General features: G+C 35.1%; 4 protein-coding genes across 4 annotated transcripts; 1 reads left to right on the forward strand and 3 right to left on the reverse strand.

The window, feature by feature from the left end:
* Window positions 1–4,085: 4,085 nt before the first annotated feature.
* On the reverse strand, window positions 4,086–13,098 carry LOC146138387 (arylsulfatase G-like). Its single transcript, XM_083393382.1, has 9 exons — window positions 12,691–13,098; window positions 12,011–12,144; window positions 11,378–11,565; window positions 10,517–10,699; window positions 9,033–9,231; window positions 8,634–8,801; window positions 6,856–7,135; window positions 5,466–5,690; window positions 4,086–4,297 (listed from the first exon to the last, which is right to left on the reverse strand). Exons 2-9 carry the CDS (start codon window positions 12,109–12,111, stop codon window positions 4,127–4,129), a joined length of 1,515 nt encoding a protein of 504 aa, XP_083249508.1. The 5' UTR covers window positions 12,112–12,144; window positions 12,691–13,098; the 3' UTR covers window positions 4,086–4,126.
* A 701-nt stretch (window positions 13,099–13,799) lies between these two features.
* LOC146138388 (KICSTOR complex protein kaptin-like) lies at window positions 13,800–15,603 on the forward strand. The gene has a single exon (XM_083393909.1). The coding sequence runs from the start codon at window positions 13,907–13,909 to the stop codon at window positions 15,167–15,169; it is 1,263 nt and encodes a 420-aa protein (XP_083250035.1). The 5' UTR covers window positions 13,800–13,906; the 3' UTR covers window positions 15,170–15,603.
* LOC146138389 (SET domain-containing protein 4-like) lies at window positions 15,253–19,726 on the reverse strand. Its single transcript, XM_083394586.1, has 8 exons — window positions 19,596–19,726; window positions 17,920–18,033; window positions 17,421–17,510; window positions 16,619–16,985; window positions 16,327–16,516; window positions 16,097–16,215; window positions 15,681–15,906; window positions 15,253–15,276 (listed from the first exon to the last, which is right to left on the reverse strand). The coding sequence occupies exons 1-8, from the start codon at window positions 19,645–19,647 to the stop codon at window positions 15,253–15,255; spliced, it is 1,182 nt and encodes a 393-aa protein (XP_083250712.1). The 5' UTR covers window positions 19,648–19,726.
* Window positions 19,697–20,454, reverse strand: LOC146138390 (succinate dehydrogenase cytochrome b560 subunit, mitochondrial-like). The gene has a single exon (XM_083393325.1). The coding sequence runs from the start codon at window positions 20,440–20,442 to the stop codon at window positions 19,915–19,917; it is 528 nt and encodes a 175-aa protein (XP_083249451.1). The 5' UTR covers window positions 20,443–20,454; the 3' UTR covers window positions 19,697–19,914.
* Between the last annotated feature and the right edge of the window lies 1 nt (window position 20,455).

Raw genomic sequence — 20,455 nt, forward strand, 5'->3', positions numbered from 1 at the left:
TAAGTCAAGTCAAGACATTTGCCAAAAAAAATGGAGTCAAGTCAAGTCATTTAAAACAATGATTACAATCGTTTTGGCAACCTGATTTCGGTCCTAACGCTATACTTATCTAGTGTCGTTCTAGGTAGGGTTGCAAGATCCGATCGAGCACACGGCTTGCTCACAATGCCACCAACCAACATTAGTGTGGCCACCATGAGGTATAGGGAACACAACGCTAGAGTGAGAGAAGTAAGTTGTCGCCTAACTTTGTTGGTTGTCAGTTTATTTTGTTATAGTTGTCAGTTAGAGTTTGTTATTGTTCATTAAGTTTAGTAGGCTGATTTAAATTACCTTCAAGCTGCCTCTCAAATTTGTATTTTAACGTTTCATGTGTATTTTAGTTTGAGTGATTATACGAGCTACACTCTGTCCAACTGAAAAGTCTTAATTTTGTCGTTTTCCTAATTGTTATCGTGTAAACTGTGTTCAATTTTGGTAAACGTCAGCAAGCTGGTTAAAAAAGCTCTGCGTTCTGCAGAACTTAAAATCTAAATCTATCACAGAAAAGGTTAAGGTTAACACTAACAATATGTAAGATAAATAGGTAAAGTGTCACAACTTGTTGTACGGTTATGAAAGTAGCTCGTCTGGTAGTTATTCTCGCTCTCCATCGTTTTGAATAGTTGTATACGTGAGCTAATCTTACGTATTTCAGTTGGACATTTTTGGCTAAAAACATATATTACCACATATGCGTTGACATATGTTGATATAAGAGATATAAGTTCTAACGATATGCAGTGAATCTGGTTAAGTTATATTTATACCGAGTCTTTGCGTTGTCATACTAATGACAACTGACTGCTTAGAGTTAAAATTGCCCCGTTTTTCAGATACTTTATACTGGTGATGTCCGATACCTGACATTTTAATGCGATACCCGATATTGTAAACAAAAAGTATCTGAACCGACACCAATAACGTCAATAGCCTACTATGCTCAAACAAGCAAAATAGATTACATGAAAACGTTCAAAGTTCATTTTTTCCCGGTTATTAAGCCAAATGTTCTTAAGCGAGAGGTTAATTACCATCAGTTGTCAGAACCTACTTTTTTTAAATAGAGAAATCAGGTGGCACTGTATAAAGACAAATTGTATTTGATTCTCGACAAGCTTTCGCACAACCGTGCTTCATCAGGTCAAAGTACTTTTTTTAAATAAATGTACCTTTCAAGATCGAATCCCTGCATTATATCACAAATCATGGCTAAATACCTATATTTATTCGGTATTTGATTGGCACCGATATTAACCTACAGTATCGGAAGAGTACCGATTACCACTTGGCATTGTGTTATGGGCCCCTATCCGATATTATCGGCCATCCCTTCTTTATAACAACAAATGCTGTAATTTAGAGGATAATGACTTTATCAATCTTTCTCCAGATAGCTCCAAAGGACCAAACCCTCTTTTTCAACCTCAAATACGGCTGGGGCTCGTTGTGCAAGCTTTTAGGGGTCCCGGTTCCTGACGAACCCTTTCCCCACCTCAACAAGAAGGGTGCTCTGGTGGATGAAACGGTCGAGAATACACCGACGTTTATTCAAATCGCAAAGCTATGTCAGATGGGTCGCAAAGCATTTCTAAATGTTACAGTTTTCTGTTAGATCGGGAAATTATTGCATTATTATCACATTACGTAACATTTATGCAACAATGTGCGTAAGAATTAGATGTATTGTGTCGCATTTAAAATTCCAGTACGTATTTACATTGTTTTTCTTTTTATTAATTTGTTTTTGGTCGTTTGGTCATATCTCATTGTGGGTCGCACGATAAAACTTGCATTAAAAGTGGGTCGCGAACTGAAAAAGGTTGGAAAACACTGAATTAAAATTAAATAGTTGTAACAGCGTTACCTTAAGACTTTTAGTCTAACAGACAGCCTACGTGACACAAAACAGACAAATATTAAGCTGGTATATTCAATGCTTATAGCTTCTGTCGTTATTCCGGCGATTGGCTATATGAAAAATCTATCGTTTAATATCAACAATATGTAATGGAAAGTAATGTAAATAACTACACATGGTTTAAAACAAAGGAGCTGACCCGGTCAGTATGGATTTTGCTAAATTAATAGATTGATAGTTTACTGTCAAATGAGAATATACCGCCTAACTTTGTAATTGTTAGAAAGGTGGGCTTTATCAACTCTCTAGGTGGGACAGTACCGATCTGTAGGGCTTTGTTCCGGCGTCTCTTTTTAGTCAGCCAGCATTTTCTGTAAATTGGTCAGATATAGGTTTGCTGGAAAAGTCTTTTTTGCTAACTGGATGGAGTGCGTTACCACGATGTGCGTTTTACTTGTAATTGGTTACATAGTGTGTAATTGGTTCAGTGGTTGGGTTGATTGCTTGCGCATTTCCTTGTTCAGTTTTAGTATATACTATATAGAAGGTGTTGTCGGTTGTGTCCCTGATAATAGAAAATTAAAATAGTAAAACTGTGTTTATAAGGTAACCTTAAACCAGTGCTCCGCAACCGGTGTGCCGCGACGTTCCCGGAGGTGTGTTAGCCTACTAGCGTTTTTAAGGGTAAATTTGTATAAATTAATCAATAAAATTAACGAAAAAGCTGGATATCTCATCATGGCAATTATTTTAAACTTACGCTAAAATCCAGGTGTAATATTATGGCCTTTCCATAGTATTTCAAAAAGTTTTTAAAACCTATGTTACCTTCTTTTATCGAAAATTAAGTATTAATATGGGTTTTTTGACTGACTTAACTTCCAGGAACAACACCAGGAGTACAGACTTACGACAAATATTTTCAAACATTACGCGAAAGTGTAAAATGGAGATTAACCATGCGCTCGAAACCTATGAAACATCATTATTGGCAGTATGTGACTGTAAAATTAATAATTAGTTTTGGCAGCTGTTTCGAAAAATAAATTAGGCAAAAAAATACAAAGCACCAAGGAGGTCAGGTTTCATTTTTCGAATGCTATTTAAAACCCTCTGCTCCAATCAGGTATTGCAAGGGGGTACAATTTTCAGAACTTTGAATGGGTTAGAAATTTTAGGAAGTCTGCAAAACCGCAAAATAAGAAATTAAAGGAACATAATACATAAAATTTTCGTCGAATCGATATACAGTTCGTAGGTGTGCCTGCAAATTGTTTAAACTCTGTTGGTGTGCCGCAAGTGAAAAAAGGTTGCGGAGCACTGCCTTAACCTAAGGCTTATATTTTTCACCACAATGACCCTTTTCGAAAATATTCTTTCCTTATAGGCGTAAGAAAGCAATGAAATAATATACAAATATACGTGCAAAAATTGTCCCACATCACAAAAAAAATACTAAGTCTTGTTGCAAAATGAGAGTTAACTACAAACTCCTATAGGCAAGTATAGCCGAGTTCTTTGCAATGCATGGTTTTTCAGCAAAAACTAATTCCCGCCCATAGCGTACGGCATGTTTCAACACTCGAAAACTCGTGTATTTTACGCTTACAAATGTTACTATAGTCTGGCAAAACGAAGTCTTATATAATTGCCTTAAAATGTTTGAATGCCAATTGTATTTTACATTGAAATACATGTACTGCGCAGTTCAAATCTGTATAAAGGTTTAACGCACTAAAGTCTGGATATATTCTGGTAGTGTACACACAATGAATGGTGTTTTGGCCTTACAGGAACTCATCTACCAGCGGTACTTTTTTACATTGCGAACAAAAAATAAATATCGTATCGACGTATCTGAAGTATGGTTGTCCTTACATATCAACTTATATATACACGGCGTCGTTTTACACAAACAATCTTTCAATCGTGTTTCTGGTGATATTTGAAAAAGGCTTAAATCACTTTGATGGAAATCTTTAACAATAAGCACAAAAAGTGTTTAGAATGTGACACAATCCGACTGGAAGTTACATTTAAAAAACAATTTCCCGAAAAAAACCTCACCATGCATAAACTCCCTAAAAATTGCAGTAATGCAACCATCGCCTAGTAAGCTTACAACTCAACTAACAACTAAATATCCCAAATCTACTTTTTTTCATCTTTTTTTTTTTTCGGTAACTTTAAAACATATGGCTTTAGCAATGCGGATGCGAATTTGGGCTACTTGCTCGGACTCCAACCCAACTCGTCGCGTTTGCACCGGCAGTAGAACTCGGACGGGTCGCAGCACGGGTAGACTGACGGGTCCTGCGAGTAGTCGGCCTTTGTGGTTTTGTCCGCCTTGACGTTATCAAGAAAACTGGCCCGCAGAGCGCTCGCCTCGTTTATGATCTGCGCATGTTCAGAAGATTTGAAAAACGTGGGCCGCGATAAACACAACATAAAACTAGATAGACGTCGAGAGCTACAGAGAGCTAAAACGATGACGTCACAATATTTTAGGTTTTTCGTCCCCCAATTAAAGGCCCCAGGGGGTGAAGACTCCTCTAAACCTGTTGTATGCACCCACATAAGCACTCTACGCCATGTCTGAAAATTTAAAAGTTCTAGCAAAACCAAAGAAGAACAACGGGAAAAACAAGATATGTCCTGAAAATAAATTTTCAGCCAATATAATTTCAGAGAAAGAGAAAGAAAACAGCGTCTGTGACCCTGATGTTAAGTAAACGTTGGATTCAAAACACACTATATAGCCAGAATTGCTGTTTTCGATAACATTTTGTCTGACAAAAAACAATGTATACATAATAGGGCGCACAAAAATAACAGCTGTTTTCGTTTACAGTATAATGACATTATATTAAAGGGGTCAACATTTATTCTCATAAAGGGCCAAAACACTGAAAGGCCTGATAATCGCGGGCCGACAAAAATGTATTGTTTCAACTTCATCCAATCGGTTATCGTTAAACGAAGAAAATATCACCTACCAATACCATGCTGCAACAAAAAAACAGTTGTGAGCTTTGATAATTTGTCGATCAGTCTAAAATTGCATGCTACAACATTTTAACTGTACTTTATCTTCATTAAGGAATATGCCGCGAGAAGGTAGGATCAACTGTGTTGGCCGTAGTTTGGTGACCCCTGTTAGAGTAACTTCACCTCACCCCCTAACCTTATTCGTTTCTCTTGCGTTCTACTTTTGTGGGATGTGTGCTTTGGCGTAACAATAGTTCAGATGAAATAATTTGTTAGCTACTCTTGGTAGTACAGCGTCCAAAGCTGTGTATTACTTATTGTTTAAACAATTCTGCTTCGAACTGCTGAAGCACGGTTTTGGAACAGCTTATTAACTAGAAAATACAAAAACTCATATAGATTCGCCGAGAAATCAATTTTTACCAACGTATTATGGGCGCTTGAAAGTGTTTTAGTATAAAGTAGTGAAATCTTGCAATTTGAAACGCCATTATGAAGGGATCAACATTTTCTTTGTGAAACCCTTTTAACAATTCGGAGTGGCTCTGAACTATAAGTAAATAGGGTGCTGGCTTACCTTTTGAAGTTCGGGAGTCATTTCTTTGGTGAGTTGAATGCTTTCGGCGGGGTCGTTTTCAACGTCGAACACAATTGGAGGGTCGTGATGCACCAGGGGCGCCAGTGCACCCCCGCATGACGGCCAAGTGCCCCCGGTTTGCCAGTGCACCTTATACGGACCCATTCTAACTGTTTCAATCTCCCCTTCGACTCCACTGCCCGCGCTGTTCGGGTGAAATAACTCCTGGTAACAAACAACGTGAGTAAAACTTGATTAGTATGCTCAGGCTCCCTCATTTGGTATCATTTTTTTTACAAAAAACAACAAATATATTTAACTAAAATACACCTAATTGTGATTTCTCAAGAGAAAAAATGTTTTTCGGAAATATAATTTACAGGTAGCACAGTAGAATACTCTTACAAACCTAACTAAAGTACGTTTTCAAACTTGGGTTTAGAGAACTCTAGGGGTCCGACACGAAGTTCTTTTCGCGCATCATATTCTAAATATTTTATTTCGCTTTTGTACAGCAATTGGTTTGTACGAGTACTGATTTAAATGTTATAATAAATTCACGACGGAATTCTTTTAACAAGGAGGTCCGCCACATTTTTAAGGCAACAAAGAGGGACCGTCTGGCAAAACAAACACGAGTGCAAATTGCCCTGGCGAGTGCTGAATGACACCCACTGACTGGCGAGTGGCTTCGGCGAGAAATTTAACTAGTTGGTGTAGGACAACTTGTGTTGAGCACCACTACCAAGCTAAATATTACTAAGGGCCAGTTATTTCCCTAAACAATGGCTACTAAATTGTCAGTGTTATTTTTTCACTATAGATTGTAAAAAATAATTCGCTAAAAACATTGTTTTAAGCGTAAACTGCTTTATGGGTCATTAATTTGTTCATCCATGCATGGAAATAAACGACAAGACTTTTATAAAAAACACAAGACAGAATAACGATAACCCAAGAAATGACCGGGCTAGGACGAAAACTTGCAGACGGCGTGCCAACAAATTTGGCGAATGTTATTTCGTCCGGGCGAGTGCTGATTGATAGCTGCTCGCCCGACTGGCGAGTGCAAATTTTTGCTTAGGAACAACCCTGGAGTGATATTAACTAATCCGGGCGTTTTGTGCTGAATAAAAAGGAGATTCACATACTAAAATACGAGGTAAAATTCGCCCTTAAAAATTTGGCATTTACGAATTGAAAGTTGTTGAAAAAACATAATTTCCAACTTGCTAATAACAGAAAACGTTTAGGAGGAACGACGGTTAAGCAGAACTGATCTAAGGAGCTAAGTTGTAATTGCATTGATATCAATAGCAAAAACATAAATTCTTTAAAACGAATTCCAATCTACAAAATTGAATCAAAAAACGCAGAACTGTCTTCTTACGGCGTGCGCCTTTTGCGTTTTTCCGAGCAAAAAAGGCATCAGGTCGATTCCGTCGTACATTCGGTCGCCAGGCATAGAAACGCCGGCCGCCGAAAGCAGGGTGGGAAAAACGTCCAGTGTTGACGTCAGAGCGTCGCTGACGGTGCCGGGGGCGATGATCCCGGGCCAGGCGACCACCGTCGGTTCCCGGTGACCCGCTTCCCATGTGGTAAACTTGGCCGTGGCGCCGCCCCCGTAAGTGTCTTTAAGCCAGGAGCCGAGATATGGACCCTGGCTACCGCTGTAAGAAAACCAAAGCTAACTATCATGGTAACATCGCTGCTCAACTGATAATAGCAAGTTATTGGTGTTGCTCCGGTACTAAATTAATTTCACCATTATAGCCATAATTTTTTTTCCTCGTTGAAAGATAATTTACAGTCTTGTAAACAAGATTTTTTTAAATGACTTAAGTTCCTGTCAAGTCATTTGCCAAAAAAAAAATACGTCAAGTCCAAGTCACGACTTTCAAAATGAATAACAAGTCCAGTCTCAATCACATTATAGTCACGTCCTTGTCATGAAAGCTTAAACGTTAAACTATTAAAATTGATAAACTGGTCCGACTATACTTAACTAAAATTAACAAAAAAACGCAACAATAGTGCAAGCAAACTGTTTTGTGTGCAAAATTTAAGATAAGTAACCAAGTTTTATAAAAAAAATGCTCCATGAAAACACTTCATTTAAAAGTCAAGCCATTTTGCCTAAAAGACTTTAAGTTAAGTATAATTTAAAAACAGTGACGTTTAATAGTAAGTAAGTAAAACACCGGTAATCAAATTTCAGGAAATGGCATATTACCAATAAAACTAATGAATTTTAAAAAACGAAAGCAATTTTTGGCTTAACAACCCGGAAGATACACCTTTTTATTTGATCAATTTTGCTTATTTGACCATATTTATGACGTCCGTTGGTATCGGACAGTTTGGGACAATCATAACTTTTTTTCTAGACTTTCGGATATCGCTAGATCATAATAAAATACGAACTATTGAACATTCCCAGGCGTTGCTTTGACCAAACAAATTAGGTTAGTATGCCTAAGCTTATCAACATAAAACTTTACAAATCGTCTTTTAGTGTAAATCCTACGTTTGCGATTTGAGAAACAATTCTGTTTGAGCGTGCATGTTTTTTTTCTGGCAATTCAGGCACGCAATAACAGCATTCTAATTAAACGAAATTTCTTACACAAAGCGAAATCAGTGGGTAAAATATACTATTTGAGTGCAATACTTGAAATTTGCGTTAAGACAGAAGTTCGCATCAAACCTCTAAACAAAAAGCGAAAATGGAATATTTAAAGGGTAACTAAATTTACTGGTTATTTATTAAATATCTCGGAAAGAAAGTTTGCTCCTACACTTTGGTAAACCGTTTGTCCGCTTTTTTAAATTATTTAAAGCCAATTCAAGCATTTCGCAAAATCATATGTTCATCATTGTTTTTTTTTTCAAGGTAGTGCAGATGGAATGAAGGAAGTGCGGATGATAAGGAAGGAAGTTGAGGTAATAACGAAGGAAGTGCAGTTTGATGGCGGATATTACGTTTTTCAAGTTGCGTTTTTTCAGGGTACGGATGCGGATTACTGACTGACAACAATAATGTCTAGTGCAAACTTACAGGCGCTATACAATTTTAAACAGGACTTCAATACAGATCTAATAAATATTCTCTGAAACCATTTCTAATTTAAAGAAAACGAACGTTACAACGAATGGCAAATTTCTTACGTGTATTGGCACTGTTCTGCCCACGGTCCATTGTCCCCAGTGAACCAAGTTAACGTGTTTTCGTACACACCGTTGTCCTTAAGCGCTTCTATAACCCGGCCCACCACGTCGTCCAGTTCATACAAGGCGTCGGCATAAACGGTTTTAACGTTTGAAGAATTCCAAAATCTGGAAAAATATTGTCCAAGGGTAAGACTAACTATAAATCATGCTTCTGGTTTTAATGTTGTACAATTACACAATACACATGTAAATCTAGTTATTTATACTTTTACAGCATACATTTTAGTTTGTTTTTGCAAAACCATAGAGGCTAGGTTCGTCGCTTTGTGCAATAATATTCACTAATAGTAAACAATTAACATTATACATAAAAAATATCTTAAAATACAAATTTACCTTTGTGCATGGGCTTGAGGTACATGCATATGGGAAAATGCAAAGTAAAGAAAAAACGGTTTGCCTAATTCAGTAGCTTGCTTGATAAACATTGTGGCCTTCTCGGCATAGCGGTCGGCAAGAGTTCTAAGATCAGGTGGCTGCTCCACAATTTCGTAACCCTCATACAGTGGTAGAGCCGTGTTGTAATAGTCACAAACTGTCATATACAAAACACACACATTTGTTTTCAATAGGACAGATCAAGTAAAAAAACATAACAATTTTTTTAACCAGGTTTGGGCATCATGAGCAATAAAAATATAGAATTATTATGTTTATTTTGAGTAGTGACTTTTATTTTTTGGTAGTGACTTTTAATCATTGGTAAATGTCCAACCAGTGGTGTGCCAACTTGGATTTTTAGGTGGTACACAAGCACTCAAGGAGCTTTCACTACTCATGTAAAGAAATTAACGCAAAAAAGGTAATATCATTGACAAATTAGGTGGTACACAACAGTCAAGAGCAGGGCTGCGAAGTCGGCAACCCGAGTCCGACTCCGGCCAACTGTAAGATTTTGTCGAGTCCCGAGCCCAGCTCTGACTCTACAGCCTGTATTTTACCCATTTACGCAACTAAATTAAGGTGGATTTTCAGCATTCCACTCATATTGGTGTCATAATTGATTCACCCGCATTACATGGTTTAAAAATATTTCACCATTTGCTATTACACTTTTACAACTTACATTTTGCCGCCTTAACAGTTATAAAATTAGATACTGCGCATGCGCATGTCGGACTCGGGTAGTTTTACGTGGTCTTACTCGAGTCCCGAGTCCGACTCTGGCAAAACAAACCGACTCCGTCTAGTCCAGAGTCCGACTCCGCAGCCCTGGTCAAAAGTTACTATATTGAATGCGACCTTATGAAAGAAAACAACAGATTCAATATGTAATGACTAAAAAAACATATCACTACCATTTTTACTGTCAACCAAAGGGTTTTTAGGAAATGGTACACCTATCACAAAACTTTAACACATTCTAGTTTAATGCCATTAAACTCTTTTCAATCATGCTTTTACCTTGCGACAGGCACAGGTTTGTTTGCGATTTTGTAATTATAAAGCAATTAGAATAACATAGTCAACATTTCCTTCTTTAAACTTTTTGGGATTTTTTTAATAGAGTTTGACATCCTAATTGAGGAATTACATTACACATGACATCACAAACAAAGTAAAAAACAGAAAACTGCAAAGGATTTCATAAGTGCTATTGTAAAACTTGTAATTGGATATTTAGTAAATTGGATATTTAGGTGTCTAATTTTTATGGATTTACAACAAGGTCCAGAAGTAGATATTCAATTCATATACGAAGCACAGCTCTAAATTACACAGCATCAACTATTCAAATAAATGTCTACATATAACTAGTAGATAAAAAGTTTGACATGAAAGGGTGTATGGAATAAGCCAATTAAAGGGGAATGGCTTACTGACTGAATCTTGACTCTTGTTTTGAGCTGCCCATGGAGTCCTAGGACATTCTCTACACTCAGGAAGACTCCAGGCAAACGTATCTATACAGCCCATGTCATTACTGTATGGCAACCCATAGTAGTATTCAAAGCCTCTAGATCTCGGATGAAATTCGGGAGTTATGCCGAGATGCCATTTTCCTGCAAAATGTTACCATCATTTGAAAACAAAGAGGTTACAATAAAAAACAACCTACAATATAGGTAAAACATTTAAAAACTAGTACACCAAAATCCATGGCAGGCTAACCGAATCTGTTGATGAATAATGCAATCAAGGCAGACTAAAAAAACAACTAGCCTGCAAAGAGGTTCGAACTCACAACCTCTGGCAGTTTTTGGACACTTACGTGCGTGTATCTTATAAAACTATTATTAATAACAAATCACAGCTCCTCTTTGTAATTATATTTCTTCTTCATGAGTTTCAGCAACCTTTTCAAGTCACCTTCTTTCATGTTAGAGAAGAAATACAATAACTAGACGACCTGTTTTTTGATTAAATTATGCCTGTTAAAAACAGTTTATATATATTCACATATATATTAGAATCATAAATGAACTCCAAGCACAAAATACACTTTATGTGAAAGCCATTTATAGTAATTATATCAAGGAAAGTAGTCCTGCTTTGGTTTTATAGCCTCAAAACTAAATAACAAGTTAACAACTACCACAATTACCAATGCTTACAATCATACTTCGCAAAAAAAAACATAAACCCAACTTCACGTCATTTTACAGTAATTTAACCACCAAGTAATTTTAGTGTGTTAACATGAATAAAGCTTTATTACTTATAGGAGCAACCAATTTTACCAATCATCCCAGTTGTGTAGCCCTGGTCTTGCAACACTTCAGCAACTGTGGTTTCATTTAAAGGCAAACCTCCAACCGCATCAGGTTGAAAATTCTTAATGACGCCAGTTCGAAGTCCAATTCGCCCAGTGAGCAGCGCAGCACGACTTGGTGTACACACTGAAGCGCCAGCATGAAAATCTGTTAATCTAAAAAATAAAAAGCATTTGCAATTAGCTGATAGATTTTTGACAAATAACAAAGTAATAAGTTGAAGTGAATTGGGCATAAAAAATGATCTGTATGATTCCAATATACAAAGACTTTCTTGTCTTAGTCAAAATCAGTTATCAATCAACAGGCAATAAAGTCTAAAGTATATTGCTACCATTTGAGGTCATTGTTGGCGAGGAGATATCTTCATATTTTACATATTCAGTTTGTCATTGTATGATTCCTTTAGGTTTATTTTGTGACATCAACTACTCAACATTTTTTGAAAACAATTTTGTATTTATCTTTGACTACAAAAATTAGCGATTAATTTGGTTAAAGTCTGGTCTGGAAGTTAATGTATAAAATCAAAGTAATACTCTTCATGGCAAACCCTTGCTAGTTATTATCAATATGAAAGCATGCTAAAACTAATGAAACCTTAAACCATTATCTGCAAGTCTGTTCAGATTGGGTGTAACATTTTCATTTGGTCTCCAGTTGGCTCCAAAATCACCCCAACCAATATCATCAGCAAACATAAAGACAAAGTTTGGTTTTGATGCTTGCTCCGACTGTGCATAAAATAAATAAAACAAATTTATTTTGCATATTTTAATGCTGTTCACTATTAACAATAATTGAAAGATAAAAACAGAATAGTTTTTTAATTACAGATTTAGTTTTGTCCCTATAATTAGATTAGTCTAGTTGAGAACAGTGTATTATAATTGATGTAAAAGTTAAATAAAAAATCACAAAACGTACTTCAAATAATTTATAGTAAAATGTTGCATTTTATAAGAAGATACATGCCTATGGAAATTTCAAAGTTGTTCAAGCATGCATTCTTAATACTCTACATACTTCAAATTTAACTATGAGTCATTAAGATTCTATAAGTCCCTTGGACAGTGTCAACTTAGTTAAATTTATTAAAAGTTTTTTACTTTTTTAAATGTGTGAACTTCTGTCGCAAAAACGACCTGTCCACAAAAAAGAAAAATGCCTAAAACTTTTAAAAAATTCATTCCAGTTTCAGGTTGTAGCCACTGTAAATAAAGCCATGATCAGCAGACTAAAATAAGATCCTAAAAAAGTACATTAATGAAGCTATGCACCTTTTTCTTTTTTTCCAATCTCTTTCATTGTTTTGACAGCGGCCAGACTTTTTCATGGAAAAGATCTCAAACATCTGTCCATATATGGCTGTAAAGAATGACATGACATGTTGGGAGTAGGTTGTAAATTCATTGAGTTCAGAAAAAACAATTTTACGTTTTAGCTCTTTTAGCAGAAATCCTAAGACAAGGTTAATTTATAGGTCATATGGTAAGGGATTTTATCGAAGCAAAACGATGCATAAGCTTTATATATTAAGAGTTTTTGAATGTTTATTGTTATACCCTTTTTCCAGATTTATTCTAGACAGATTTGCATATTGTCTGACTCCACAAACCAGCCCTACATCATACAAAATTTGTAATAAAATAGTTTATATTCAACTTAAAAAGGCGTATTACATTATCAGATACTGCTACTTATGACAAAGTTTTTTACAGTGTTATATTTGTGATGTTTTTCTTCTTTAATTGACCGTTGCATTTAATCAAAGTCATTTTTTAAAGATTCTACGTAAATATCAAGGGAAAACATTATCCTGATCATAAACTGAAATGGTAGAAACTAAAGGCCTGTTTACACTACAACTGCACTGAGCTGAGCAAAGAGTAATTTGCTTTAAATTCTATTGTTGGGAGCGTTTCACGCTTTGCTAAACTCAAGCCCAGTGCAGCTATAGAAACACAATACACTGCAGCTGTAGTGAAAACAATTTCACCTTAAAGGCCCGTTTACACTACAGCTGCACTGGGCGTAAAAATCGTGACAAAACGTAATGCTTTTCTATAGCTGCACGGGGCTTGAGTTTAGCAAAGCGTAACTTTAAGCTAGCTGCAGCTACTGCACGGAGCTTGAGCCTTAAGGCAGATAAAAACAGCCAAATTTATATTGGGAAAACCCCTGTTTTGCCACTTCGCTTTTGACTATTTAAAACCCTGTTACCAAGCAATGTAACTAATGATTTGAACATTATTTTTGTGTTATTAACTAAAATGTTTTTGGTTGTTAAATTTCAACTTGAGGAAACTTATTATGAAAAAGTATATTTCTCGGAAGATTATTAAACTATAAGTATTCTATGAGATTCGTACAGTTGGTAAGCTAGAAAGTATTTGAGAGAATTAATGCTCTTGTTGAAATCAACTGTCCCAGTACTTATATAACAAAAACACAAACCGTAAATAAATAATCGAAAAAATTCATTTTGACCTTGCCATGACAGAGGAGAAAAATCCTGTCAACAGCGGAAACGATGGAAAATGTTGCGACTTTTACGAGCGAAACTTTGACTCTTTGCCAAGTCAAAGCAGTATCTACGGTGTAACGAGCATCTCAGGCGTGCCTGAATGGCACAACACCCTTCTAGTTGCCCTAACCAAGGGAAAAATCTATGCTTGCGAGTACAAACCCACCAGCTCAAATAGCGATCTGAGAGGAGTCAGCAGAGAAATTTCCTTCACCTACATTCCTGGAAAGTGCTGTCTAATAGCAATAGATAGTTTTTACTGCGCCGCTCGAGGTCTCGTAGTTGGAGTAACTTTGTGCAACGTCAGTTCAAATGAGTTTTTTCTAAACATTTACTGCAATTATGGAGATGAAATCAACAAGGATCAGGAATGGAACCTCAACAATGTGGCCCAAAATTGCCGCAGCCTGGACCTTAATTTCGTTCCTTATCAGCTGACACATTGCAAAGTTCAGTGTCCTGTTGATAAGGAGCATAGAACAGTGTTCATTTTACTAGGGGGTGACAAAGTTTTTCATGTTTATGCCCAAGGAATTGATGATGCCCTGTTCTCAGAAGTTCCAGCAGCTGAGTATTTTAACGAGCTTAAGGAGGGAAAAGAAACTCCTATGTTTTTGGAAATACAAAACCTTGCAGGAAATAAAAGGATTTCAATAATCGGCTATGAAACTGGTAAAATCACAGGCTTTCTTGTCGATAAAGTGACAAACAAAACTATTTCAAGTTGGTCAGTTCAACACGATAGTCCAATTGCAGAGATTAGACTATTTTCAATAAACATGTTAAAAGAAGAAACAGACAATATAGGGGTTTACCATGCTTGTGTTGTTAGTACAAGAGAACCAACATTAATTTACCGCAATATTCTTGCGAATGAGTTTTCAAATCCTTTGATTTTATCGCAAACTTCACAATATGACTGTGTAACCTGCTGTGAGATTTTGCACAACAGATCAAGTAACCTGAATCAAATTCTAGTTGGAACTTATGGCCAAAAAGTGCTGGCATTTAATTTAGATGATGACATTAACGGAATAGTACCATTTACCACTATTTTGCCTTGTTGGACACGCGATTTCACACATCCAATACTTCAAGTAAAGTTGTCTGACATGACAGGCGATGGCATTGAAGAACTGGTTGTCGTAACAACTGGTGGGGTTCACATGTTACAATACGATTTAAATGCCATTTTGCAAAAGCTCAAAGGTGTTATGCAACATATGAAGTAAACTAATACTTGTTTATTTATCTACTAACTTATTTTTGTTATACTTAAAATACTCACCAATGCAAATCATTGGTATAAAATAAGTCATTCTTTCCAATTTATTGTTGTCTACAAAAATTAATTAAAACACAAGCCAACTACTATAAGGCATTGTGATAAAGTTAACCACAGAAAAATTCTTCAAATAAATTATTTTCTGTGATATGAACAAAACTCCTTTTAAGCAAGTGCATGTAAGTTGTCCACAAATCTGAGATCAATGAAATTGATTGTTTTTCATTATCACAAGCTTCATTTGCAAAATGCATTTGGCAGGTCTTTATCGCATTTTCAATAGTTGCAAGTTTAACATTGTACAATTTCATGATGATTTTATGTGCATCAACCTTAAATTTAAAATAAATATGTTAGGACTAATATTATCGAATAAAATTTTAGTAAAGATGTTTTCTATGCAAAATGATGGATAAAGACAATTATAATATAGTATATATATATATATATATAATTACCTGGAAACGATTAAGTGTTCTAGTAACTGTTGACTGCCAAATACTGTGGTAAAGCTGTCTTAATCGTTCCATTGTATTAAGATTTAAATTTTGTGACATCAAAAGAAATAGTACTGTTCCCTGTAGAGCCCAAGAAGGGCCATTGTAACCAAAAAACATTTCTTTAATCCAATTTGAATTGTTGAGAATTGAAAAAATCATTGTTTTAAGATGATGTGGAATGTACCTGTAAGATTTCAGTAATGCCAAATCTGTTGCATAAGTCTTGAAAACAGGAAAACTCTGGTGTTGTAAGAAATAAATGATTTTACCCCTAGTTACAAGATATATTATTTCAACACCTAGTCACTATATCAAATAATTAATTCGGTTATTTTAAACGAAAAGTTTCTTTTTATATTTTAACTTTAATTAACCTTTCCAAATCTTCAAGCTTAACCCTGACCACGTCATTTAAGTTTTCATCATTTGTTGACACAAATCCATACTCCAGCAACAATTTATCATTTTCATGAGCACCGTAATTTATGAATACCTGAAAATAATTTATCATCCTTGTATAATATACTAAATCGTATAAAGTTATACAGTGCTAAGAGATACACGTCATAAGTTACAACCACCCTTTGCATTTTTATACGCATACCTGTTCATATTTTTTACAAGCTGTGAGAGAAAGAATTTCAAAGCAGGAATTCTGTTTGTTAAACTTCGTCTCAACCTCCACATTGGCAGAGTGATTTAGCATGTCCAGAAAAGGCACAAGGTAGTATTGATTTGCTTTGCTTGGTAAAATAACAGAGGGGATGTCTATGTTATGCGATGAATAGACACATCTGAGAGAAATGTTTTTAATTGTTAACCAAGCAAAATTATATATAATAGTAAACATTTAAATGACATTAGTACTAATGATATACATATATATATTATCACACCTTGTATTTACACAGCACCATGCCCAAATATATTCATTCCAGCTGATGGGTTTACATAGAAACTGTGTTTCAGGAGTGACTGACCATTTAAGCAATGTGTTTAGAACATTGTTAACTTTTTTAAATTGTTTTGAAATCTCTGCCACCTTTTCCAAAACATTCTGGTACAAATGAGCTGGTAGAAACTGTAGTATTTCGCTACCCCAACAGATTGGATGGCAAAACTCAGTTGGAAGTGAAACAATGTAAGGCATCCATTTACTGATTGGGATTGGGCATGATTTGGAAAGTTTGGCCTTGCGCTTTTCCTCCACTAAAAAGATACACAATGCTTCCAATCCAGTAAGATTGGACTGCTTGCACCTGCCTGTTAATCACAAATATACTTTTATTATTTGTGTCCTATTTAAATTGAAGGTACTAATGTTTTTTAACAATAAAATTAGTGAGGTAAACTATGCTTTGTGGCGACAGAATAGTTTATCACCCATAAATATTTGAAGCACACAATAATACAAGGCTTCAAGATAAGTTCTAAGGTTAATTATTAAACTGCAGAGTTTTTAAGATTGTATTTTTGGGCTTATTTATGCTATCATCAAGCTAAGCAGTTGCTCTGGAGAAAAAGCTAATTTATATATAATAAATAGGCTAGATTTAATTTGATTTTATATCAGCAAATAATTTTCTATATTTATCTTGGAAAATATGCTTAAGACTGGTCTTATTTGTATGTAACTTGCACCACATCATGTTAGAAATACAATTTAGAAAGATTTTTCACACTCAATTAAAAAAACACCTTTCAACATCATTTGTAAAACCACAGATTCTTCACATGCCGTTTTCACGCCAATCAAACCTTTTTCAGGAACTGAAATTATGACATCACCTACAGGAAAACAAATAAATAAACATACAACAAATGCTGAGCTTAATAAAAAAAGTGAAAAGCAACAAGAACATTATACAATAAAATATGGTATGCACATAATTATGATGTGAATTAATAACTGTTTAGTTTAATGAGAGTTATAATTTGACAACCACCTTTATTGCAAAAAGGTCCCATAACTAATATCATCAGTAATCTTAAAGTACAGAAATCCTGTATGCTTGTACTTTGTATCAAATAAAGTGACTAGGTTGTTTTACAAAATTACATAAAGCTCACTCAGTTGCAGATTCAATGATAAAAAAATGATTGAAAACTGAAAATATGTACTGGCTATGCAGAAATTGAAGTTGCTTCCAAAATTACAGTTAAATACCCGTTTTTATTAATTTCTTTGTTAGCACACCTCTGCCGGTTCCATTGAAGTTCACAACATTCAGATTCCTACATTTAAATGCCCATTTAACCTTCATCCATTGCAACAAATTGATGATATCATGATTGGATGTTTGTGAATAGTCTAAAATTGTAAAGACAATGACTTTTTCTGGATTTGCTTCATAAAATTAAAAAACACAAATTTTTGCTCCAGGCAAAATAATACATGATGTAAACAGCCTCTAGATTTATCTCTAACCCTATTGGGGTTAGGAAAGAAAGGTTATGCTTGTTTTACAATATGTACCTTTCCCTAGTTATAACTTTACATACCTATAGTTATAAAAAATAATTGTAAAATCCCACAAATGCACAATACTTTCCATTCGTTCTAAAAATTATATAGTGTAACACCTTTATTTGTAAGAAGGTCCTACTTTTATTTTAAGAAGGTCCTTATTTTATTTTAGAAAAAAAAAATTTCTAAATTGATTTTAGAAAAGTATGCACTGCATGGTCAGTCTTAAATTAAAAAAAATAAATTGGAGGTGAATTTGTCACAAACCATCTTTAGATGTATGATAATTGATAACATTCATTTAAATGTTTATAATGAAATAGTACATTTATTCACTTTTATGACTCCGGTTGAATTATTTTTATACATTCAATATGATGCTCTTTGCAAAGTCAGACCATTTTACTGATGATGCTTCCTAATATTTTGCGTTTCCTGGCAGTATGTTTTGTTTCAGCCATCTGGCATACATTTTATTTTTCTCCTCTTTAAAGCTGCTAAATTGTGATTTAAAATCCATTTTTTTATTTGGCAGTTTACTAGATTATAACCAAAGTGCAGAACTAAGTAAACTGAAAATCAGTGTGTTAGGATGTTATATGATGAATATATTTCACTACTAAAAGCATCATTAGTGTCTATAATACCATCCAAACCAACTGAATTTCGGTTTACTAAGTTCTGTACTTGCTTTAATCTTTATCATTGATGTTCAACCAGAATTGTTTGTTTTTACCATTCAGATTCAGGCAGATTCTGTTATTCAAAAGAAAATTCTAGTTTCTTGGGTTATTATATCGTTTTTTACTTACAGTTTCTTAAGTTGTGTCAAATTTACACTGTCAAACAGTAACAGGACATAACACATTCTGTAGTCTGAGAACTGTTTTGTTGAATTGAAGTTGTTAAATTAATTTTATTCAAAATCACAAATCCAATACTTCTAGATTTCATTAGATATTACAAATATGAAAACTAGTAGCAGGGCTGTGGAGTCAGAGTTGAAACTCAATCGTCAAATTATTTCACTTTAGTTGGACTCAGGACTTAAATAAGACTAGCAGAGTCTGAGGTGCACATGCACAGTACTAAGTTTATAACCAAACAAAACTTTGAATTGTAACTATGTAAAATATCATTACATGGTAAAATATTTTCCCACCACATATTGCAGTAGATGAGTTTTTTGACACCATCTATGAGAGGATTGTTATATATACGTGCTATTTTAGTTACTTAAATGGAAGGAATATAGGCTGTTGAGTCGGAGCTTGACTCGGTCAAGTTGATTTATGTGCAGCTAAACTCTGGTTCTTTTTATCCGACTCGGCAACCCTGACTAGTAGTTTTTCCATGTTGTTAAGTGGTGAATTATAAATATATATATATAAGTTTAGGCTTCTTACCACTCCTACGATTTTTTCGTTTTCTTGATGTGCGACCCTTTCTTTTAGGCATTAAAACATAACCTTTTTATCCTTTTACACAGAATAACACAACAAAATAGTTAGACATGCCCTTTAAACTTTACTTACACACATAAATATAGCAAAATAGCAAAAAAAGTGGGAGAATCATACAAATTATAAAAGGCAGAGAGATTTTTCAGCATGAAATTCAACAAAATTACAATCTTAACTAGCCTCTCATGCTGCAAATAAAGCTTTGCAAACAGCAATTATATATCAGATATCTGTGCGTTTTTTGTCACTAATTGTTAAGCATTTACATTTGAAATAAAAGCGGAAACAGTGCAGCCAGTACAATGCTACTTCCAAAAACGAGCCATCCAGATGTATAAACGGATTTGATATCCAGTCCCTTTGACCTGTCCCACATCAGATGTCGCACTCCGTTGCATGCATGGAATATTATAGGCCAGGCAAGTGCGAACTTCAGCTCATACAGTACCAAGGATCCAAATGTAGTTTCTTTTAGAGATGCAAGAAAGAGCATCAAGGAGTTGGCAGCCTCCGGCCCAAGAAGGGTACCGAATGCGAAACATGATGTCAAACCAGCTAATGCTATTCCTGTACCACGATGCGTAATTGACAGCATTGATGTTAATTGAGGTTTGTAGATGGTTAGGTGGGGCGACATTGGACGATTTGCCTTTTGGTTCCTTGCGATAAATTCATCTATTTGCTGTTGGGCTGAGCCAGAGGTTTTCCATGCTACAGACACTTGGGATGGAATCTTTACCCTCGCAATGTAGGGCAAAGGTCTAGTTACTATCCGTGCAAGCATAGACATTTTATTTACAAAA

The sequence above is a fragment of the Ascidiella aspersa genome, chromosome 7 (genome assembly GCF_963924565.1).
Source record: "Ascidiella aspersa chromosome 7, kaAscAspe10.2, whole genome shotgun sequence".
NCBI lineage: Eukaryota > Metazoa > Chordata > Ascidiacea > Phlebobranchia > Ascidiidae > Ascidiella > Ascidiella aspersa.